This window comes from Bufo gargarizans, chromosome 4 (assembly GCF_014858855.1).
Source record: "Bufo gargarizans isolate SCDJY-AF-19 chromosome 4, ASM1485885v1, whole genome shotgun sequence".
In the NCBI taxonomy this organism is placed as follows: Eukaryota; Metazoa; Chordata; class Amphibia; order Anura; family Bufonidae; genus Bufo; species Bufo gargarizans.
The window spans coordinates 469253953-469275517 of NC_058083.1; the positions used below are offsets into that span (position 1 = coordinate 469253953).

Here is a 21565-nt window from a genome sequence, read left to right on the forward strand (position 1 = left end):
GGAGCACTATGGGGGCACTATATAGAGGTATTCTATACTGGAAATTATGGGGGCACTATGGGGACATTAGCTCAACTGGGGGCATTAAAAGGGGGTATTTTTTGCACTAGGACATTACTACTGGGGGGCATTATGATGGGCTTTATTACTGCTGGGGGTTTATGGGGAACATCATTACTAGTATAGGCACTATGGGAGCATTATTACTTCTGGGGCACAGTGGGGACATGTTGGGGGAGCACTATTACTACCATGTGTGCTCTAGCAGAGAATTATTCCTATTGGTGGGCCTTTTGGAAGCACTATTACTGTGGGGGCACCTTGGCACAGTATCAGCTTACCACAATTATTTTTGGGGGACGTTATGTTTACACTATTAGTGTCAGGGGCACTATTTGCTGGACGCAGTTATTTTAGGGCACTGTGTGGCAATAATTATTGAAAGGCACTATCTGCATGGTACTAGTATTACCAGGGGGTTTATCTGTTTCTGCAGTATAGTATTGGGGAGCACAGTGGCACAGTATTGGGGTGGTAGGAGGATTTGTCCAGAAGATGGGAGGATGATGGAAAAGTAGTAAACTAAGATTTTGTTTGTCAAACTGCAGAGACGAGAAATGGCTGAAAAATGGTGGTCTGCTCTGAAGGTCTGAAAGGAGAAGATGAGGAAAGAGAACAACTACATCAAAGAGACTTCACTGGATGTAAGAGGTATGTGGCGCTGAATTACCCTGTATGTAGGGGTGGATGGAGGGGTTAGTAGTACAGTACTATCTGCACATTGTAAAAAAAAAAGTAATCTGCAAAATACTATATATTTGTGTCAGAAGTTGTGCTTTTTTTTTTACTTTTTGAATAATGATACAGCCATTTTATTTGCTTCTTTTGTGCCGATTGATTTTTTTTTTCTCTATATTAAGGGACAATATAGTCACCAGAACCACAACAGCTAAACGTAGTAGTTCTGGTGTCTATAGCATGTCTCTGCAAGCTTTTTAATGTAAACACTGCCTTTTCAGAAAAAAAGGCAGTATTTACATTACTACCAAGGAACACCTCTAGTAGCCACTCATCATTATTAAAGTTTACTACTCTATAAGCGGTGCAGATTTTTATTTTATTTTTTGTGTTTGTGTGTTGTGGTGGAGGGCGTGATTGCATGCTAGGGTGTGGGAAGGCGGGATCCAGGGGGCCCAAGTAAATTCTTGCCCAGGGTCCAATCAATATTAAAGACGGCCCTTAATCTAGTACAATTCAGAATTCGTCTGGCTGCTTCTGTCTTCAGTGATGTCATCAATAAAACACTAGCGACCCAGTGCCACTGGCAGCCATCCTACTGCCTCCACCATGTTTGACAGAGGATATGGTATGCTTTGTATTATGAGCCGTTCCAAGCCTTCTCCATACTTTTTTCTTCCCATCATTCTGTTACAGGTTGATCTTCGTTTCATCTGTGCAAAGAATGCTGTTCCAGAACTGGCCTGGCTTCTTTAGATGTTTTTTTGGCAAAGCCTAATCTGTCCTTTTGATTTTGAGGCTGATTAATGGTTTGCACCTTGGGGTGAACCTTTTGTATTTGCTCTCCTGAAGTCTTCTCTTTATGGTAGACTTAGATGCTGATACACTTACTTCCTGAAGAGTGTTCTTCACTTGGGTGGATGTTGGGAAGGGGTTTTTCTTCACCATGGAAAAGATTCTGCGATCATCCACCACTGTTGTTTTCCGTGGATGTCCAGTCCTTTTTGAGTTCCCGAGCTTACCAGCGCGCTCTTTTTTACCAGAATGTACCAAACTGTTGATTTTGCCACTGCTAACATTTCCACTACCTATCTGATGAATTTCTTCTTTTTTTCAGCTTAATGATGGCCTGTTTCTCTTACATGGAGAGCTCCTTTGACCACATGTTGTGGGTTAACAGCAAAAGCTTGCAAATGTAAATGCCATACCTGGAATCAACGCCAGACCTTTTACCTGCTTAATTGATGATGCATTAACAAGGGAATAGTCCATACACCCCATTAAATAGCTTTTGAGATAAGTTTACAATTACCCTTGGTCCTTTGAAAAATAGACAGCTACATATTAAAGAGATCCTAAACTCTCCTTCCAATTAGGATGTTAATACCCTCATATTAAAGCTGAGAGTCTGCAGCTAAAATAGAAAAACTTGTGTTAAGTGTCCAAATATTTTTGGACCTAACTGCACGGGTTGTCTCATCACTCACATATGTCACCAATGTCAGATAGGTGTGGGTCCCAATTCATTTCCATGGGACTGAAGAAAATAGCCAAGTGCTGGCAAGGCTTTCTCCGGAGTATTAAAAAAAAAAAAAAAATACATGTTTGGCTACAACTGCTCAAAAACACCGCACTCACTGAAAAACAATGCCAGCAAGGCATGAAAGTCATTGCAGCTTTTCACTGAAGGATCATATTACACAGACCAGAGCTGAAAAGAGACTGGTGGAGTGAGAGGGAGAGGGGAGAGAGAAGGCGGCTGCGCACACACATGAATACAGAGACTCTCCTGCTGAACAGATCCTCTTGAAGTAGGTATTGTACTATATCATACGAATGAGACCAGCATTGCTCAGTCTTTTTAGTGTAGAATCCTAGTCTGCTGCTGTGTCTGTGGGATGAAGGAGGGGTCTGTCTCATATAACAGCAAATGATGGCACACAGTACGGAGGCTGGAAGAAGATGGGGCGCTCACCCCATACAACAATCAGAACCTCTAGTGGTTCATTAGAAGCAGACACAGTGCTACTGAGTGAGGGGGAACATCACAGCAGGCGGTGCCCACCACATCTGGAATTGAGTCAGTAAAGGGGAAAACCTACTAAAAATACATTATACAGACCACATTTTCATCAGGAAGACTGTTATATTGAAGAGAAAAAATTCTCCCGATGTGATAGGTACAGTTAATATCTCCTTTTTAATCCTTTAATTATATCCATTTCTGGGACAAGCGAGTGACCACTAATGATGACTTATAACCGCTCCCACAGGGGTCCCCAGGCACCCAAGACTCCCGAACAGCAAATTTACATAACTTCCAACTGAGAAAGCAGTGATTAAAGTCATACTGGTTTCTCAGACTGCTTCCTCAGAAACAGATGATTTACATAATGTGATGTTTTGCTCTGGCGGAGATGTTCCCTAAAGTTACTTTTAACGATTATTACCAACTACAGTAGAAATTGCTATCGTATAGACTACTTTGGCTATAGCAAAAAAAAAGTTGAGACTGTGTGCAGCTTCCCAGCACAAAAACATTGTGTGCGCCTCATGAGCAGACTGAGGAGCAGAAACAAAGCCTCCGAGAACCAATACGTATATGCCACCGAAGCATAAATAATGTAAACCACAGAGACGTCGGAGGTGTGAAGTTTAGTATGGGCTGTAGCTTTCTGCAGTTTGTATCCTTAACACCCAACCTCATTTAGTAAAACTAAAGCAAAATATTAAAATGTAGATTGCCCAATACACCCGAGAATTATTGGGAACCAAAATACTTTGTAATACAGCTTAAAAATTCCCTTTCCGACTTTACTGTCAGAAAAGTGGAGCTTTAGAGAACTGTATTACAATGCATTACGAGCCGTAAACAACCATAAGAGTGTTCCCGGCTACAAGAACACATGAAGCTCTATAAAATATTGATACGCTGCAGGTTGACTACCTGCAGACACTTCACAGGCTTCAGTGGCTTTAACCAAAGATATCATATTCCACAAGTACGCCAAGTCCTTGATGTAACTCATCTGGTCTGAACTTTACTTGAAAACTAACAGTATGAATACTGGATCGTACAAACTAAGAAAAAGCGTAGACAATGGGCACTGAGTAGACGTGCTACACAGCAGGAGCGGAATAATATTACCATCGGGAAAAGACAACAGCGCTAATCAATATAACTCAAAAGTTTTTTTTTCTGTAGATGAAATCATAAAAAACATTAAGTGGCTGATGCGTTCCTGGTTCCACCAAGCATCATTCATATTCAAAACATAAGAAAAGCCAGTGTACACATATTTATAATGCAAGAAAACCAGCAGCAAGTAACCAAATAGATGTCAAAATGTCAAAATACACGCAGTAGATTAAACCAATAAGTGATATTATTGTTCACAAACCTATCAGTCAGTACAAGTCAGAGGCCTTCAGGGGACTGGATTCGGCAAAAATGTAAAACATGCCAACGCTTTGTGCATGCCTGGTCGTTGCCAGGTGTCGCTGTCCGCTCTCCTGACCGGTCTGTTCTAGGAAATTTTTCCCCATAATACAACAATATATAGAACATATTTTCTAATAGCTGCTCCACAATTATAAGTATTTACTAAAAACAGACCAGTCTGGAGAGGTGACTGGTCCTTTTTAGAAGTGCTGGTTAAAAGGGGCAGACGAAATTACAAGGTACATACTGTACACTAAACTAAACGGCACCACTGTAGCCATCTAAAGGTCTCTGCAATCCTAGCACTTCTTCTGGTCTACTGACTAGAGTTCTAAGGAATTACATCCACTACTTTAGCTTCCCTAGATCTTTATATAGATACTCTAATTTTAAGGGTCTATCTCTTTCCAATTTCCTTTTGGGACACACAAATGCCATATAGGGGGGAGGTCTCCCCTTTATGATATAGAGTAGTAAGCTTCTACGTATGGACTGTTCCCACTCTGGCTGACCTCTCTGGAGACTGAATTACATGGTTGGCCATTTATTTGAATGACCAGCGTTAAGACTCATTCACACAGTCAGTGTTCGGTCAGTGATTTTGATCAGTGATTATGAGCCAAAACCAGGATTGGAGCCTCTACAGACATAAGGTATAAGGCCTCCTGCACACGACAGTATTTTTTAACGTCCCGCAAAACGTGGTTCCGTTGTACCGTGATCCGTGCCCGTTTTTTCTTCCGTGGGTCTGCCGTGATTTTTGGAGGATCCACGGACATGAAAAATGAAAAAAAAATCTAAGTCAAGTTTGCCATTGAAATGATAGGAAAAAAACGGACACGGACGCGGATGACAATCTTGTGTGCATCCGTGATTTTCACGGACCCATTGACTTGAATGGGTCCGTGAACCGTTGGCCGTGAAAAAAATAGGACAGGTCATATTTTTTTCACGGCCAGGAAACACGGATCACGGACGCGGCTGCCAAACGGTGCAGTTTCCGATTTTTCCACTGACCCATTGAAAGTCAATGGGACCGCAGAAAAACACGTTAAACGGGACAACGGCCACGGGTGCACACAACGGTCGTGTGCAGGAGGCCTAAGGGAAAGAGCTGCACCTGTTCTGTGTTTAGAGCTGCACCTGGTTTTTGCTCACAGTCCCTGACTAAGGGCTCATGCACACAAACGTATTTTCTTTCCGTGTCCGTTCCGGTTTTTCTACGGACCGTATATGGAACCAATAATTTCAATGGGTCCGCAAAAAAATGGAAGATACTCTGTGTGCATTAATTTTTTCGTATGTCCGTATTTCCGTTCCGCAAAAAAGTAGAACACGTCCTATAATATTCCGCATTACGGACAAGGAAAGTACTGTTCTATTAGGTGCCAGCTGTTCCGCTCCGCAAAATCCCAAGTCCCCTTTGATTGACAGGGCCAGATATCTCACTTGGCCATGTCAAACTTGTGCCTGCACAGATGCTCTGAGGCGCAAGTGCAGAGTCTCAGCTGCTGCTACCTGCGCAGTGCAGATGACGACTGTGCATGCACCACTCATGTCTGGGTATACCAGGGAGTGCGCATGTTCAGTCAGCATCTGCACTGCTCAAGTAGCAGAAGTAGAGATTCTGCACTTGACCTGCTACTCGGAGCAGCGGCGCAGGTACTAGACTGACAGGAGCCTGGGATGGCGTAGCAAAGAGTGGTAGTAGCTAAAATATAGCACCCTCTCATTCCTTAGGCCAAACTACAGCCAAAAAGATAAAGGTTGAATTGAATTTCTCGTTTTTGCATACACAGAGTAAACCTAAACCTTACCTTGGTTCAGTTGAGTTGACTCAAGGATCTGTACTCCATTCACCGAGCACTGGGCTCCATTCAGCGGTATTAGGGTCACCCTGCCATTAAGGTTTTCAAAGATACAATGTTCGCTTTCCAAATCGAGACCATGCAGAACTGTAATCCACAAAGAAAGTTGGACAGGGTTATTGACGTTCTAAAATATCCAGCAAATCAGAACTAGCTCTAGCGATCTGCAATTTCAGATGTTTCAGGGGAATTCATTAAAGGGGTTTTCTGGGAGTACAGGCAGATTTACTAATGTAGCGGTCCCTCAAGTTACAATATTAATTGGTTCCAGGACGACCACTGTATGTTGAAACCATTGTACCACTGGACGACTTGAGTCCATAATTCTATGGAAAACTGGTAATTGGTTCCAAAGCACCAAAATGTCAGCCCAAGATAATAGAAAATGAAGATTTGAGAAAAATAAGCAGATAAGTAAGACAGATAAAGCAAGTTCTTACATACAACAGTCAGGAATATATGCTGGAAGCTGTAAATGACTTTCTATGATTAGGACAGAAGATTCTTCAGGGTCCTGTATAGCAGGTGTAGCAGAAAAAAAATGGAGTCATCCTCACCTAATATCCAGTGGAGAGGATCATCCTGACACAGACAGAGGGCAGGACAGAACCTGTAGTACCGCACTGTACTGTAAAGAGGCACTACTAGAAACCAATACAGGTGTTCTACCAGAGAAATGGCCATCTTCATTGGTTGGATCTAACTCTGCGATATTGTATGTTGAGTCTAGTTTAATTTTATGATGGCCCTGGGAAGACCATTGTACAAACCCGCCACCATGGACAGACTTATGATGATAATCACACTTACCTGATCCCTGCCGCTAGGTTCGGGCTATGTTGATGTCCTGCTGGCTCTGAAGGTCCCCGGTCTCCACAACGTCAACATCCAGTTAGATGGCAGGTTACGTGACCGCTGAAGCCAATGACTGGACATAGGGGTGATGTCACCCATGCATTTGTCACCAAGTCATTTGACGCATTGGTGACCGCTGAAGCCAATGACTGGGGTCAAACCAGATGCTGACACAGCGAGACACGGGATCTGCATAGCCAAAGCTCAGAGGTGGAGATCAGATATATAAGATTACCACCACAGCAGGTCCGGGCACGTTGTGGGGTCTGTAAAAGGTCCACAAGGTGTACAACCCCTTTAAACTGTGCCAGATTTATCAGAGTGGTTGAAGCTAGATGATAAATCTGTCACATCCGCAACTGCCTGGTCTAAGTTCACACCACCTATTTGTTGGCTTAGTTTTACAACATAAATTTGTCAACGTTTAGGTGCATTTTCTGCCCATTGTGTCACATTTAAGCCACTCCCCTTTCCATGAAGCCCCACCTCTTTTTGTTTAAGCCAAGCCACCTTGAGAATGAGGTGTAAAAAGGTTAGAAAAGTGTCTCAAACATTTAATAATTACAGTGCAAAGCAACAGTAAATCTGCCCACTGACTTTCACTGGTCACTAAACCATCAAATAGAAAGAACCCCCTCTCTGTTATAGGTGGAGATAACCAAATGGTCGCTGCTTGATTCTCAAAGTGGACAGTTTCTGTCACAACAAGCTGCCTCGCCTCCAGGCAATACAACCTAAACTGCGTCTTTTTCTCCAAGGCTACGTTCATTGTACGGCAGGGGATATGGCAAAATAAAATCTTGCAGGAAAATAAAGAGTTTTTTTTTTGTTTTTTTACTTTGTGGGAGTTTTGCTAAATCTTGTTTTTATTTTATTACCGTAGTGTTCATTTATGGGAAAATGATATAGTTGTACTTTTAGCAATGGTGACAGTTGGAGGCCAAATCATTAGAAACTCCTAACTACAAAACAAGTTCTTGGACTTGTGTGTGAGTTGTTCAGCCCTGCTGATAGAAGCTGCCCTAATTATTACTGGCCTATGTGTAAAACAAGAGTCACTGCCGTCAAGCCAGAAATAACAGAATAGGTTAACACTTCAGGTACTTAGATTACCAATGTCTTGCTCCGATTCAGCATCATCTCGTCCAACGTAAGTGCGTCCCTCCTGAAAGAAACAGAAGGGGTTGTGTGAGATTAGTAAAAAGTAGGGCAAAGGCAGGCTATGGTGTAAGACAACAAAATAAGGGTCCATTCACACGTCCGAAGTGTATTGTGGATCCGCCTGCACCCCCATAGAATTGCCTATTCTTGTCCGCAGTTCAGTGTTTTATTCACACATAAGGAAAAACAAAAAGTGACGTTTTTCAGTCTAGGTGTTTGTTCACACTATTAAAAAGGTCACAGAACAAAAACCTTCACCTGGTTTTCAGTTTCGCCACCTGTGGTCCTCAGCAGGCTTTAGGGGCCTGTTTATCAGCATGCGGCTCCAATCCCTTTTGCACGGCACAAGTTTTCAGATCCCAAAACACACAGGGACTGACAACGCTCCATTGTCAGATAGGAGTAATCCACACCCAGCTGAGACTGATGGCTGGGTTTGATATAGACCAGTAAAGACCTGGCCTGGAGCGTGGGGAGCAGCCACCCACCCAGCACTTTGGCTACTCCCAGTAAGAGCCAGTCCGGATTAGCTCACAGCCATACTAAAATTGCAACATGTCAACCAGCACCAGCTGCCGCTAACACTTGAAAACACCGGCTCTTACTTCACCGAGGCCAGAAACCTCGGTGACCCATACCTTCCGTTAACGACGGACCCTTGCGCCTTCCTACATCACTTAAAGGTTACCTTCAGTTCTTTACTGACCTCGTGGGCTATTACACACCTTGTCCTTGGCATGATCTTTGTTGCTTGACCCCTCCTGGGGAGGGTAATAATGATCTTAAATTTCCTCCATTTGTACACAATCTGTCTGACTGTGGTTGAGCCCAAACTCTTTAGAGATTGTTTAGTAAACTTTTCCAGCCTGATGAAAATTAAAGGGGTTGTCCGGGTTCAGAGCTGAACCCGGACATATCCCCATTTTCACCCAGGCAGCCCCCCTGACTTGAGCATCGGAGCAGTTCATGCTCCGATGCTCTCCTTTGCCCTGCGCTAAATCGCGGCATTTTCTGGAGATCCGGTGATGCACCGGGCTCTCCTTAGGGCTGCCAGGTGGAGGCTTCCACGCTTTAAAACGGCTAGGTCAGTGCTAAAGCCCGCCCATCAGAGCCGGTGATGTCACCGAACACACTGTTGGGCAGAAGCTTCCGCCCAGCAGTGTGTTATTGTAAATAAAAGAGCCCTTGCCCTGCGCTATCCAGCTCGGGGCAAAGGAGAGCATCGGAGCATGAAATGCTCCAGTGCTAACATCAGAGGGGCTGCCTGGGTGAAATTATGGGTATGTCCGGGTCCTCAGACATCTCCTTTGTTTGTGCCATGATACAGTACACTTCCACAAATGTGTTGGGAAGATCAGATTTAGATAGATAGATAGATCCCTGTTCTATATATAGTACATATTTTTGACTCATTTGATTTGGCTATTTTTGGATGCTTTTAGGACTGATGTGAAAATCTGATGTAGTTTTAAGTGAAATTTATGTAGAAATATAGAAAACTCTGTAAAGGTGCACAAACTCAAACACCACTGTATTAATTAGGGGGTGTTACATCATACAACCTGAGCCATGAGTATTTCAATCTAAGTGTAATGAAAAGGATCATGGCTGTACATATTTGGCATCCACAGGGTTAAATTAACATACAGAATAAAGCCCTTTTGAACTGTCCATGGTATTTTAATGCAGGAACCAGTGCCATATTGAAGAGAGTGAGACTTTTAAAACCTTGGGCCTGATCTTTACAAGCTTCACAGGATAGGCAGATGGACATCTGTTTACCCCAGCTCAACAGTCCCATCCCATACAATGAGCTGAATGAAGGGGCAATAGAGAATTCAATTTGCATAGCAGACTTAATTTATTGTCCAGTCGCATGCATGGGATTTGGATAACAAACCAGAAGGGTGGCTCTGTAAGGCTACTTTCACACTAGCGTTAGGTTTGTCCGGCAGGCTGTTCTGGCAGGTGAACAGCCTGCCGGATCCGTACTAACACTTGCACAAGTGTGCTGCCGGAAGTCCGGCCCGGCCCCATTCACATAATGAGAATACTGCGGTTTTTTTTTTTGTCCGGCCGCCTCTTGGCATGTTTCCAGTGCTGTGGCCGCATCTCCCGCCCATCCCCATTATAGTAAATGGGGCTAGGACGGACTTCTTGCAGCACAATTGTGCAAGCGTTAGTATGAATTTGGCAGGCTGTTCCGGCAAACCTAACACTAGTGTGAAAGTAGCCTAACCTAAGCCAACAGATGGAGGTATAAAACATATCTGGACAAAAAAGCAGGGATCACACCACTGAGGCCAGAACTAATATCTAGATGTGAATCAATTTATTTATTTTACCCTCAAGGAAACCAAGCAGACAACATTTTGTAAGTTTCAGGTATAGTGCCATTTTTATACCATTTATTTTATAAGTTCTTGCTGTGTGTATGTCATTTTTTAGGCTGTTTTTATAATATGCAGCTACTGCACATTTTTGTATTAAAAAGGACTGTCCAGCCTTGGAGCCAACACCACCAAAGGTTCTAATTTGTACCCCTCAACATAAAAAAACACCACTAACCTCTCCGCAGTCCTGCCACTGCTCCGATTCTGGCCACTTCTGGTCACTGCAGTACGATAAAGTGGCTTGGTCCTGTTACAAAGCAACTGAGAACAAAGCAGCAATGGGACAGCAGACATGTGGGTGTTGTTTTTTTGTAAGAGGCACAGGTTAGGACTGTAGGGGTTGCCTGCTCCAAAGCTGGACAAAACCCTTTAAAGCATAAAACTTTATTGGGTTTAGTATCTGTATGCTCTAAGAATCTATAGCCTTTCAAAAAGCATTTAAACAATTTGTTTTCAAATGGTTAGGCATCTCGTCAGCTGCAACAATGGATGGTGGCAGAATGTATATGGAGTATGAGAGAACTGTTTTTGGGGTGGGATTTATGCTTAATTTGCAGCCTGAGTGGATGGCTAGTGCAAGACTGAGTTAGTGGGGACTGCAGACACACCCAAGTCACGAGCTGGGGAGGTGCGTACACGTCAGATAGGACCTGGAGCCTATTTATATTAATTATGGAGCATTACATCACATAATCTGTGCCACAATATTTCAATCTAAAAACATTTAGGGGAAAATTTATCATCCCTTCTGCGCCAAATAATATGGCAACAAAAAGTTGCAAAATCTGACTTTTTGGGGGTTTTAGACACCACTAGCCACTTTTCAAAGTAGTGAGTGGTGTGAGCCAGCGTAGGTGGCCTGGCACATTTATTATTAAAATCTATGGTGATCTGAACAAAGGACCTGGTGTAGATTTTTGCCTCTGACAATTTAGCACCCAGACCTGCACAGATGCGCCTCTAAATAACTGTGGTGCACAGGATGCCAGCGCGGGAGAGATTAAGACTGGCATGTAAAACGCCGGTCTTGATAAATAACCCCCTTAAAATAATATTTTTTTTTTAGACCAGCAAAAATATATGGTGTGAGGATATGTTACAATAGAAGGGAACCTATGAGAAGCTATTAAAAGTTTTCAATGGAATGGAGAATATTAAGAAATAGAATTTCTTTAAAATAGAACTGCAGAGTTTCAATAAAACTCTTGGAGAGATGAGAAAAGCATTTAATACATGGCAGATCAACTTTAAAGGAAATCAGTAAAAATAAACCAGTGATATTGAAATAGACAACCTCAAGCTATGTACAGTACTGCTGGCAAGTGCCTCATTCAGCATACATTTTCGAAATGAGGCTTTTTTCCCTTGATTCCCCTGCAGCGATACACTGCCATAGCTGAGTAGCTGCATCTTCCAGTTTCTCCCTTCACTAACAAAGAGCTGGGAGAGTTCTGATCATTAAGATCGCACCTCAAGCTAAATGCGCTGGCTCGTAAGAAGCCTCAGATAAGGATGCACATTGTTATGTTTAATGCCGGGAAAAAAAATCTCATCTATATTAATACATTCCATTTCCTCTACTTCTTACATTTCAAGTATTGGGGTAAAAAATTATATATTGCAGCAATTCCAAATAAATTATAGACTTGTGTGGAAATGTCAATAATCTGCCATTTTAAATTTTTAGAGCTCTTCTGATTTATTGAGTAGCAGACTACTTGCTGGGAAATATTCAGTTTATACATAGACGTTTTAGCCTCTCTCCTTCATGAAAGAAGATGCTATAGCTAGGCAGGGGATTAGCACTTCCTGGGCTATGCTTTGTAGGTGTGGGCAATACAAGAAACTGACTGCTGGAATTATTACATTTATAATCTACCCTCAAAGAAAATGAACACAACATAATCACAAACAAAATACAAGGAGATTTAAAATAAATAAAAACCTTGGAATTATTTTTTTTTTCCCACAGTTGAGTCACATTATTATGACCACCACGGACAGCGGCTAAACGGGCTGGGAGTGACTCAATAAGGTCCAGGTAGGTTGTCTGGAGCTATGCTGACTGCAGTGCATCCTTCAGCTGCTGGAGGAGGCGTGGGGGAGAATACATAGAGCGAACCAAACGATACAGGTGGTCCCACAGATGCCCAATTGGGTTTAAGTCTGGGGAATTAGGGGGCCAAGGTAGTACTTAGAAGTCTTGGTCATGCTCTTCCAACCAATGTCGGACATTTCTAGCTGTGTGACAAGCTGCAATGTCTTGCCCCAGGGAAGACAATCAGCATGTATGTGTATACGTGATCTGCAGGGATGGATTCATACCCAAACTGGTTAAGAGTGACATTCAAATGGATAAGTGGGCCCAGAGAATGCCACAAAAATATTCTCTAGTCCATAATGTTGCCACCACCAGCTTGTGTTCTTCCAGCAATGGTTTCAGGGCGTTTTCTCTCTGATTGTTCTTGTCTGACATGCCAATGTTCATGCATTCGATAAAAGCTGAAAATGTGACAACAGAGAAAGCAACCTTTTGCCTTTTGTCAAATTCCAATACTGCCACGGAAAATAAAGCCTTTTCTGACAATGCAACTTTGTTAGCGGAGGTGCAGTGACCATCCGTCAGCAGTGTGGTAGCCCCTCGGTTCATTTTGGTGTAAAGATGCTCCACTCTAGCGTCCCGGTCCTCTCTCATGCACCTTCATAGCCGACGCTGACTCTCACATCACTGGTACATGGTGGTCCAGTTTACACATTGCTTCTTCGCAATGGTGCCATTTGTCCATTCGCACTCCCACCATAGCAAGACACGAACAGTTCACAGACTATGCAGGTTCAGAAATACTGCCACCCTTGGCCCAAAAGCAAATACGGTAATCATCCCTTTTTTCAACTATGACAAATCAACCCTTTTACCCATGACAGCAACGAGGGACATGTGTGCAAGCAGCCTATCACATATGTTATATACCCATTAAGCCAACTCACGACACGTAAATTGAAAGTAGAAGTGGTCAAAATAATGTGACTTGACTGTATAGTACGTTAGTGATTACCTTGAATAAAATAAAATAAAATAAAAAGTTGTCTTCATTGCTTCAGTTATTTTGAGGATACTGTTTGCAACCATATTCTATGGGGTGTCTCACCCAGAAATAAATGCTGTGTCTATGAAGCTGTGGTCTGCTCCATACAAACTGCCTTGTACATGCTTTCTTTCCTGACTGCAGCCTCTGTGACCTGTATTCCATGGATTCTCTCCCTTCCGCAAACATTTGCGGTGTTCAACCTCATCCCCCTCCCCGATGCTATATTAAACACTGAAAGAAGGGAGGAGCAGAGACAGCTGTCAGAAATAACAGTAGCATTCCAATGGGTCAATTATTCAGGAGCACCAACACCACCAGCAGCTCTGCTATGTATGCCACAGGACATTGCTGCTTCCTCTAATCACTAAATAGTGCTCATTTAGCGCTACGTAGACTAGACAAGAGAATATAGAAGAATGTTAGAATCCACTTCCGTGTGCTCCTCAGGAGCAGCAGTGTTAATGCAGTAATGCCAAAAGAAACTGCAAATTCAGAAGCTGGTGGCCCACCATCAGAAGACAGTAGGTTAAGAAATATTTGCTGTTGGGTGGCATACAGAGCCCAACAGACTGTCGGAAACGGTCCCATTTCCTCTTCATGTTCATATTACCATCACATTGCTAGAAAATAAGAGGTAAGGATACCCACGGAAATGTACAGTTTCATTTTTGGTCATAATGTTGGCTTTTCTGTATATGCTAGAAATTCATTTGTGGTTAAATCCCAATATAATTCAGAAATGCATTTTTTATATATTATTTCGTTTCAGAAAGCGAAGCCGGCATCAAAGAATCCACATGTAAATACTGGTCTCAAGGATTTTTGTAAAACAATGTTGTATGGGTATCTGTGATCAACCATTTGCATCTGTGCAGTCAAAATGAAGAAAAATTCATTGGTTGACATTTATTGGGCCTGACATTTAGATTAAAGGGAGATCAGCTGGTGCGCAATTCAAAAAGATTAAAGAGACGACGGCTCTGCAAGAAAAAGCGCTACCATTCCTACCTTCAAATGATACAATATGATACCGGTGCTCAGAAGATCATCATCAATGCCAATGAGATGTGGCAGCTCGGAATCCAAAACGACTCCAATCCCTTCTTTGCGGAGAGCGAGAGTTTGTTCCTGTGTTAAAATGAAACATGAGGTTAATCTCACGGGGAGAGCACAGTGGAGCACTGGGTGACCAAAGCGAAAATTACATTTGGACTAAAGTAGCAGGTAATGCCTCTTATTCAATTTTAACATAATGTTTGTTTTCTTGAAAAACGGAGCCGAGATTTGGAAATGTTGTAAATGGATGTTTTGTCTGCCCCCTAATCACAAAGACGTCGCCTGCACATAACGTAGACGCGGCCGAGCCGCTTGACGAGGGCAGGGAAACTAATAAAACATCAACGTGGAACGAGCTGTTCTCTATTGTCAGCTTGACAGACATATCTGCTCTACTACTGTGACTCTTTGCAAAATGGGATTATGAAGAAAAAGAACACAGGGCAGTCAGCTCTAAGTGAAAGAGACGGAAAGTTAACAGTGATGTGTCTGCTGGACGGGCCATTTGCATCTTTAATGGCGACGATATCTGTGGAAGGCAGAGTTTGTCAGGCAGGGTCACGTTTCATATTTCTTATATTTAAAACAGAAAAGAGGACACGGTCTTCTTTGCTGGTTAAACCAGAAGATCGCCATCCCCTAAACAAAGTATCTGCTCATATAACCATAGAACTGAGCTGTGGCTCAAAATGCTGAAAAATAATAGCGTCTGAATAAAGGAGGGAAAAGTCAAATTACTGTAAATACGTAAAGATATTTTGAAGTTGACTAGAACCAAAAATGTCATGCATATTAAAGGGGTTTTCAGTGTTTTAATATTGAAGACCTATCCTCAAGATAGGTCATCATTAGGGATGAGCGAACTTCTGTCTTCAAGTTCAGCGTACAAGGTTCGGGTTATCTAAGAATTCCGTTATGGATTCCGTAACCACAAACCATAACTTATGGTCAGTGGTAGCAGAATCCATCACGGAAATCTTAGATAACCCAAAACTTGTACGCCGAACTTGAAGACAGAAGTTTGTTCAACACTAGTCATCATTACCAGATTGGTTGGGGGGGGTCTGAATCGCGTCAACCTGCCGATCAGCTGTTTGAAGAAGCCGTGGTGCTCTGGTGAATACACTGCCCACTCGCAGCTTACCAAGCACAGTGCCGTCCATAGTAAAGTGGCTGTGCTTGGTATTGCAGCTGAGCCCAAGTCTCTTGAATGGGAAGAAGATGTGCCTAGGCCATGTGACTGAAGAATGTGATGCCACTGGCCTAGGAGGTGCTCACTAGAGCACCACAACCTCTTCAAACATCTGATCGGAGGAAATGCCAGAAGTCAGTCCCCCAACAAGGATATGCCATCAATATTAAAAACCCAAAAAATTCCTTTAATGGAAAAGTAGACTCCACATAACGTTTGATAAAGTGAGGAAGGTCCGCTGTTACACCACAAATCTCCAGACCTCAATAAATTGGTTCAAACTCCTAACATTTGTTTATGAGCAGTGAGGCAAAAGGTAGCCCAATCATGCACATCATGCTCCATACCCTTTTCCAGCGGCAACTGGGATCAGTCAAAAATTGTACAAGATTTGAAAAATATGGCTACGTTCTTCCAGAAACAGCACCACACCTGTCCACATGTTTAGACTGGTATCTGCAACTCCGGCCTAGTCACTTCGATAAAGCAAAGCTTCAACACCTCGCACATTCGGTGGACAGGTGTGTCACTGTTCCTGGAAAAAGGCAGCCATGTTTTCAGCTGTTTTGAAATCTTCATCAACTCATTTTGGACTAGGCCAAATTTATTTGTTAGTTTTTTCCAACCCACCGTCCAAAAGCCATAACATTTTTCGTTCACATAATCATATGAGGGCTTAGTTTGCAGGACAGGTTTTTTTAATGACACCATTTAATTGGGGAGATGGAAAAAAACTGTATTTAAAAAAAAAAAAAGGTAGTTTATTAATACAGAATACTAGATAGCTGGATGGCATCTCCAGTGGAAGCTCGAATGCCACAAAATCCACAACTCTTTAGTCTAACCCAGTTTTCCCAGACATACACTCATGGACGTATAGTGAGAGGTGATTTTTTTTTTTTTTAGGAATAAAATATTAATACAAAACTCTGCATTTGTTACAGATAGCACATGCATTGTATTGTCATTTGTACAGTTATCACTACCCTAAAAATAATGTTGTATTTTTATCTTTTTTTTTTTTTTTACATATTACACAGGAGTTACTGCAAGTCGAGAAGTGTAGTATTCGTACCACCTAGATGGTTTCTGTATAAAGTAACTTTGTCAAATAAAAATCTAGAGCATCCAGCTGGTAGGAGGAAAGGATATTGGGAATAGAGAAACCCCTGAAAGCTGTCTATTAATCACTGTTTGGCCTGTCACACTGAGCTTCTCAGTGGCCCCTCTGGATCGATTACTTCCACTATATCTGTGCTCCACGAAGCAATGAAATTTGTCATTTTGTTCCTGAAGAAACTCATATATCCAGACAATGCAATGTTCACTTGTAAGTATCCCACTGCAGATTATGATGATTCAGAGCTTACAGAAATATATCTTTTTTTCAGTGAATATTTTTGTACACTATGACGAAATAAAACAAAAATAAAATACAATAAAAATAAAAACAGGCGGCTCCACTCCGATGTGGCAGCGGCAGGGTGATGCTGAACAGTTAACACCTCCACGATTCACCCTGCCAAGCACAGGAGATATTGCATTATCCACATGATTGGGCATGATAGATTTTTCAGGGAAGCATTGTCACATCAGGTTTTAAAAGCATTCTCAATGTCTTAAGAAGGAAAGAAAAGTAAAACTAATCACAGTTTTCTTCTTGGAGAAAAGATCAATATACTATGCACCAGCCGAGAGACTTACTTTTGGTTAGGCTACTTTTGGCATTTTGGTTTCCATTTGTGAGATCTGTTCAGGTTCAAAAACAATCAGTTTTGCCCTTAATGCATTCTGAATGGAAAAGGATGCGGTCAGAGTGAATCAGTTTAGCTCCGTTCCGGCTCCATTCCGCTTTGGAGGCGACACCAAAACACTGCTTGCAGCGTTTTGGTGTCCATCTGACGAAACTGACCCAAACAATGTAAGTCAATGGGGACGGATCCGTTTTCCATGACACAATCTGGCACAATAGAAAACGGATTTGTCCCCCATTGACTTCCAATGGTGTTCAAGACCGATCCATTTTGGCTGTGTTAAAGATAATATGGTTGTATAATTGCAATGTTTCTAATGTAAAAATAGAAAAATTTTGACATTTTTGATGTTGTAATATCAAAATAATAAAGATTTATATAAAAAATAAAAATATAAAACGGATCTGTTCTGAACGGATGCATGCGGTTGTATTATCTGAATGGACGCGTTTGTGCAGATCCATGACGGATCCGCACCAAACGTGAGTGTGAAAGTAGCCTAAGTTTGTTATGTTTGAATTCTGGATATTTATCTGAATAGAATTGACAGCACAGATGATACAAAATTAACTAAAGGGATTGTGTTAAAAAAATTTAAAAGGGTCAGAATGCAATAAAAAAGAGAAATACCCCAATCTCCACTGATGCACCAACACTCCCATTTCAATACTTTCCAAGTCCCCTCTGGTTTCTACTTCCTGGCCCCTCTGGACACAGCGGAAATGACTGCTCAGCCAATCACTGGGTGGATCAGCGCTTTGGCCGGTGATTGGCTGTCAGGTCTTCTGTGTGCTGAGAAGGATCAGGCAGTAGAGGCCACCAGGGACCCAGGGAAGGGGCATGGCATGAAATCATTGAGCGGAGTATCTCAACTTTAGTTTTTTTTTTATGGCCAGTTTTTGTTTGTTTTTTATTAACAATAAATTATCCACTGAACAACCCTTTTAATCTAAGTGGTGGTGTAATATTTGAGGTTTTTGCTCAAATTTGGCTTTGTCAAGCTTTTACTTTAAAATGTACCTAGAAACTGTAAGGCCCCTTTCACACGGGCGAGTATTCCGCTCGGATGCAATGCGTAAGTTGAACGCATTGCGCCCGCACTGAATCCCGACCCAATTATTTCTATGGGGCTGTTCACACGAGCGGTGATTTTCACGCATCACTTGTGCGTTGCGTGAAAATCGCAGCATGCTCTATATTCTGCATTTTTCACGTAACGCAGGCCCCATAGACGTGAATGGGGTTTGCGTGAAAATCGCAAGCATCCGCAAACAAGTGCGGATGCCGTGCGATTTTCACGCACGGTTGCTAGGAGACGATCATTATTATTTTCCCTTATAACATGGTTATAAGGGAAATGATAGCATTCTGAATACAGAATGCATAGTAAAATAGCGCTGGAGGGGTTAAAAAAAATATAAAAAAATTTAACTCAACTTAATCCACTTGATCGCGCAGTCGGCATCTCCTTCTGTCTTCATCTTAGCTGTATGCAGTAACAGGACTTGTGGTGACGTCACTCTGATCATGTGATGGACCATGTGATGACCGGAGTGACGTCACCACAGGTCCTGTTGCTGCACACAGCTAAGATGAAGACTGAAGGAGATGCCGGCTGCGCGATCAAGTGGATTAAGGAGAGTTAAATTATTTTTTATATTTTTTTTTTAACCCCTCCAGCGCTATTGTACTATGCATTCTGTATTCAGAATGCTATTATTTTCCCTTATAACCATGTTATAAGGGAAAATAATACAATCTACAGAACACCGGTCCCAAGCCCGAACTTCTGTGAAGAAGTTTGGGTTTGGGTACCAAACATGCGCAATTTTTCTCACGCGAGTGCAAAACGCATTACAAAGTTTTGCACTCGCGCAGAAAAATCGCACATGTTCCCGCAACGCACCCGCACATTTTCCCGCAATGCACGTGTGAAAGAGGCCTAAGAGTTTTCTTGAAAAGCAGGGTACAAGCGAGGGAAATATTACACTTTTCTTTACACTTCCCCTTCCGTTTGCATCCACTGCTTACTTTGGCTCGAAAAAAACTAAATAAAAAATTGCACGCCTGAATTCAGCCTTTAACTGATCTTTCCACCACAAGACGTGATGGCATGTCCCTAGGACCTCCAGTGATGATAATAAAAGAAGGGGTTAACAGCAGTTGAGCTCTTTCACTTGGAAAGGATGGCCCACCTTTTATTGTTTATTTGCTGGGTGTTCCACCTCCGAGACCTCAACCACTCAGAAGGACGGGGGTTTAGAGTCCCCTGCTTAAATGGAGTGACGCTAATACATGAAGACTGCCCTCCAATCATTCTCCATGGGACTAATGGAAAAATCCAAGAACAATGTTTGGCTATCTCAATCAGTCTCTGAAGAGAGATGCAAGTGACTATTGTTCCATTGAAATAGGACCCCCAGTGATCAAATATGGTCATAGTGGGCCATACCTTTTAGGCTCTTTGACAGTTTTTACCTGCACGGTGGCACTCCCATTCATATCTCTAGTTTTTTTATAACCGCAGTAAAATCAGTGGCATAACTACACTGCGTGCAGAATTATTAGGCAAATGAGTATTTTGACCACATCATCCTCTTTATGCATGTTGTCTTACTCCAAGCTGTATAGGCTCGAAAGCCTACTACCAATTAAGCATATTAGGTGATGTGCATCTCTGTAATGAGAAGGGGTGTGGTCTAATGACATCAACACCCTATATCAGGTGTGCATAATTATTAGGCAACTTCCTTTCCTTTGGCAAAATGGGTCAAAAGAAGGACTTGACAGGCTCAGAAAAGTCAAAAATAGTGAGATATCTTGCAGAGGGACGCAGCACTCTTAAAATTGCAAAGCTTCTGAAGAGTGATCATCGAACAATCAAGCGTTTCATTCAAAATAGTCAACAGGGTCGCAAGAAGCGTGTGGAAAAACCAAGGCGCAAAATAACTGCCCATGAACTGAGAAAAGTCAAGCGTGCAGCTGCCAAGATGCCACTTGCCACCAGTTTGGCCATATTTCAGAGCTGCAACATCACTGGAGTGCCCAAAAGCACAAGGTGTGCAATACTCAGAGACATGGCCAAGGTAAGAAAGGCTGAAAGACGACCACCACTGAACAAGACACACAAGCTGAAACGTCAAGACTGGGCCAAGAAATATCTCAAGACTGATTTTTCTAAGGTTTTATGGACTGATGAAATGAGAGTGAGTCTTGATGGGCCAGATGGCTGGATTGGTAAAGGGCAGAGAGCTCCAGTCCGACTCAGACGCCAGCAAGGTGGAGGTGGAGTACTGGTTTGGGCTGGTATCATCAAAGATGAGCTTGTGGGGCCTTTTTGGGTTGAGGATGGAGTCAAGCTCAACTCCCAGTCCTACTGCCAGTTTCTGGAAGACACCTTCTTCAAGCAGTGGTACAGGAAGAAGTCTGCAAGGTAAGAAAAACATGATTTTCATGCAGGACAATGCTCCATCACACGAGTCCAAGTACTCCACAGCGTGGCTGGAAAGAAAGGGTATAAAAGAAGAAAATCTAATGACATGGCCTCCTTGTTCACCTGATCTGAACCCCATTGAGAACCTGTGGTCCATCATCAAATGTGAGATTTACAAGGAGGGAAAACAGTACACCTCTCTGAACAGTGTCTGGGAGGCTGTGGTTGCTGCTGCACGCAATGTTGATGGTGAACAGATCAAAACACTGACAGAATCCATGGATGGCAGGCTTTTGAGTGTCCTTGCAAAGAAAGGTGGCTATATTGGTCACTGATTTGTTTTTGTTTTGTTTTTGAATGTCAGAAATGTATATTTGTGAATGTTGAGATGTTATATTGGTTTCACTGGTAAAAATAAATAATTGAAATGGGTATATATTTGTTTTTTGTTAAGTTGCCTAATAATTATGTACAGTAATAGTCACCTGCACACACAGATATCCCCCTAAAATAGCTAAAACTAAAAACAAACTAAAAACTACTTCCAAAAATATTCAGCTTTGATATTAATGAGTTTTTTGGGT

General features: G+C 42.3%; 1 protein-coding gene across 2 annotated transcripts in view; it reads right to left on the minus strand.

The window, feature by feature from the left end:
• The window catches only part of KIF16B (kinesin family member 16B), a 327221-nt gene that overhangs the window by 171634 nt on the left and 134022 nt on the right, over positions 1-21565 (minus strand). For both annotated transcript variants that reach the window (XM_044289350.1, XM_044289349.1), the window contains exons 13-15: positions 14555-14674; positions 8017-8068; positions 5998-6135 (exon numbers count right to left, since the gene is read on the minus strand). In XM_044289350.1, coding sequence (XP_044145285.1) covers positions 5998-6135; positions 8017-8068; positions 14555-14674 — 310 coding nt within the window. The remainder of the gene's footprint in view (positions 1-5997; positions 6136-8016; positions 8069-14554; positions 14675-21565) is intronic.